Source organism: Aptenodytes forsteri, unplaced genomic scaffold (genome assembly GCF_000699145.1).
Source record: "Aptenodytes forsteri isolate BGI_AS27 unplaced genomic scaffold, ASM69914v1 Scaffold26, whole genome shotgun sequence".
NCBI lineage: Eukaryota > Metazoa > Chordata > Aves > Sphenisciformes > Spheniscidae > Aptenodytes > Aptenodytes forsteri.
In genome coordinates this window covers 1526330-1528549 of record NW_008794125.1, presented here as the reverse complement: position 1 = coordinate 1528549, position 2220 = coordinate 1526330, and the positions used below count along the sequence as shown (strand labels likewise).

The following is a 2220-nucleotide window of genomic DNA, read 5'->3' as shown; positions in this document are numbered from 1 at the left end:
GGCCGGGGGGAGGCGCCCCGGAAGGTCTCCCCGACCAATCAGGGAGCCGCAGGCCCGGCATCCCGGTGATGCCCCGTGCCGTGCCTCACAGCTCGACCCCGAAAACACCGGCTTCATTGGGGTGGAGACGTTCGCCAGCCTCGTCCCCAGCCATGAGCTGCCCCTGGACCCCGCCAAGCTGGACATGCTGGTGGCCCTGGCACAGGGCAACGACGAGGGGCAGGTCTGCTATCAGGAGCTGGTAGACCTGGTCAGTGCCGGGGGGCCACAGGGACGGGGGCGAACGGCCGGGTGCCAGCCCGGGGTGGGCACTGGGCACCTCCCTGTGCCCCTGGGGAGGGGGGCAGACGCCGGTGGTCCCCAGGGTCTCCCCTGGCGTGGGATGATGGCACGACCTTGGGGTGGCTTGTTCGGCCGGTCCCACCGGGGTGGCGGCGATGGGCAGGGGGTGGCCACAAGCCCACCGGCCCGAGCTGCCCCTGCGGCCCCCGCGGGCACGGCCTCTCTCCGCAGATCAGCAGCAAGCGCTCGAGCAGCTTCAAGCGCGCCATCGCCAACGGGCAGCGAGCCCTGCCCCGCGACGTGTTGCTGGACGAGACCGGCCTGGGCTTCTACAAGCGCTTCGTCCGCTACGTGGCCTACGAGATCCTGCCCTGTGAGATGGACCGGCGCTGGTACTTCTACCAGCACCGCACGTGTCCGCCCCCCGTCTTCATGGCAGCCGTCACCCTCACCCAGGTATGGGGCTGGCACCAAGGCTGAGCCTGGCTGAAGTGTCCCAGTGCCCATGGGGGGCTCAGACCGGGGGTGGAGGGGACAGGTGCCACCAGTTGTGATGTCCTGGTGGCTGTGGATGCCTCAGACCCAGGATGGAGGGGACGGGTGACCCCAGTTGTGATGTCCCAGTGCCCATATGGGGGGCTCAGACCTGGCATGGAGGGGACGGGTGACCCTGGTGGTGTCCTGGTGCCCATATGAGGGGCTCAGACCCAGGGTGGAGGGGATGGGTGACCCCAGTTGTGATGTCCTGGTGGCCGTGGAAGGGCTCAGACCTGAGGCAGAGGGGATGGGTGACCCTGGTTGTGGTGTCCCGGTGGCCATGGGGGGCTCAGACCCAGGGCAGAGGGGACAGGTGACCCTGGTTGTGATGTGTCCTGGTGCCCATATGTGGTCTCAGACCCAGGGTGGAGGGGATGGGTGACCCCAGTTGTGATGTCTCGGTGCCCACATGGGGGCCTCAGACGCAGGACGGAGGCCACGGGTGACCCAGTTGTGATGTGCCGGTGGCTATATGGGGTCTCAGACCTGGGGTGGAGGGGACGGGTGACCCTGGCTGTGATGTCCTGGTGACCATTTGGGGCTCAGACCCGGGGCAGAGGTGCCAGGTGCCCCACGTCCCAGCACCCTGCCCCAGGCCAGAGGGACGGGTGGGGGTCTCGGCAGTACCAGGGCTGACGGCCGTGGGGTTTGGTGCAGATCATCGTGTTCCTCTGCTACGGGGCCCGCCTGAACAAGTGGGTGCTGCAGACCTACCACCCCGAGTACATGAAGAGCCCCCTGGTCTACCACCCCGGGCACCGGGCGCGCGCCTGGCGCTTCGTCACCTACATGTTCATGCACGTGGGGTAGGTCCCTGCTGGGCAGGGTGGGGGGGGAGGACACTGGGGGGCTGCGTGGGCGGAGCCACCGCGTGTCCCCTCCTGTGCCCGGGCAGGCTGGAGCAGCTGGGGTTCAACGCCCTCCTGCAGCTGATGATCGGGGTGCCCCTGGAGATGGTGCACGGCATCCTGCGCATCAGCTTCCTCTACCTGGCTGGCGTCCTGGCAGGTGGGGGCATGCCCGGGGGGGGGGAGCTGCCCCCACCGGTCCCCCACCCGGCCGGGGCTGCGGTCCCTGTCACCAGCCCTGGGGAGGGCAGGGGGAGATGCACCCCGAGTTTGATGGGGATGCAGGGCTTCGCCCCCACCCGGCCGGGGCTGCGGTCCCTGTCACCAGCCCTGGGGAGGGCAGGGGGAGATGCACCCCGAGTTTGATGGGGATGCAGGGCTTCGCTCGCCGCCCGCTCTTGACCGCTGGGTACCCCCCTGCACCGGCGCAGGCGCTGCCAGCATCACTCGCCCCGGGGGGCTGGGGGGCAGTCAGCCCGTAAATTAATTAATGTGGACTGTAATTAATTAATGCTATGGGGGGCGAGGCCCCGCGCTGAGCCCTACCCGTGCC

The 2220-nt window shown here is 68.8% G+C and overlaps 1 protein-coding gene across 1 annotated transcript in view; it reads left to right on the top strand.

Moving 5' to 3' along the window:
• RHBDL1 (rhomboid like 1) overlaps positions 1 to 2220 on the top strand; it is a 9647-nt gene that overhangs the window by 3894 nt on the left and 3533 nt on the right. The window contains exons 2-5 of the mRNA XM_009278423.1: positions 92 to 250; positions 514 to 738; positions 1477 to 1625; positions 1715 to 1827. Of these exons, the coding sequence (XP_009276698.1) occupies positions 92 to 250; positions 514 to 738; positions 1477 to 1625; positions 1715 to 1827 (646 nt within the window). The remainder of the gene's footprint in view (positions 1 to 91; positions 251 to 513; positions 739 to 1476; positions 1626 to 1714; positions 1828 to 2220) is intronic.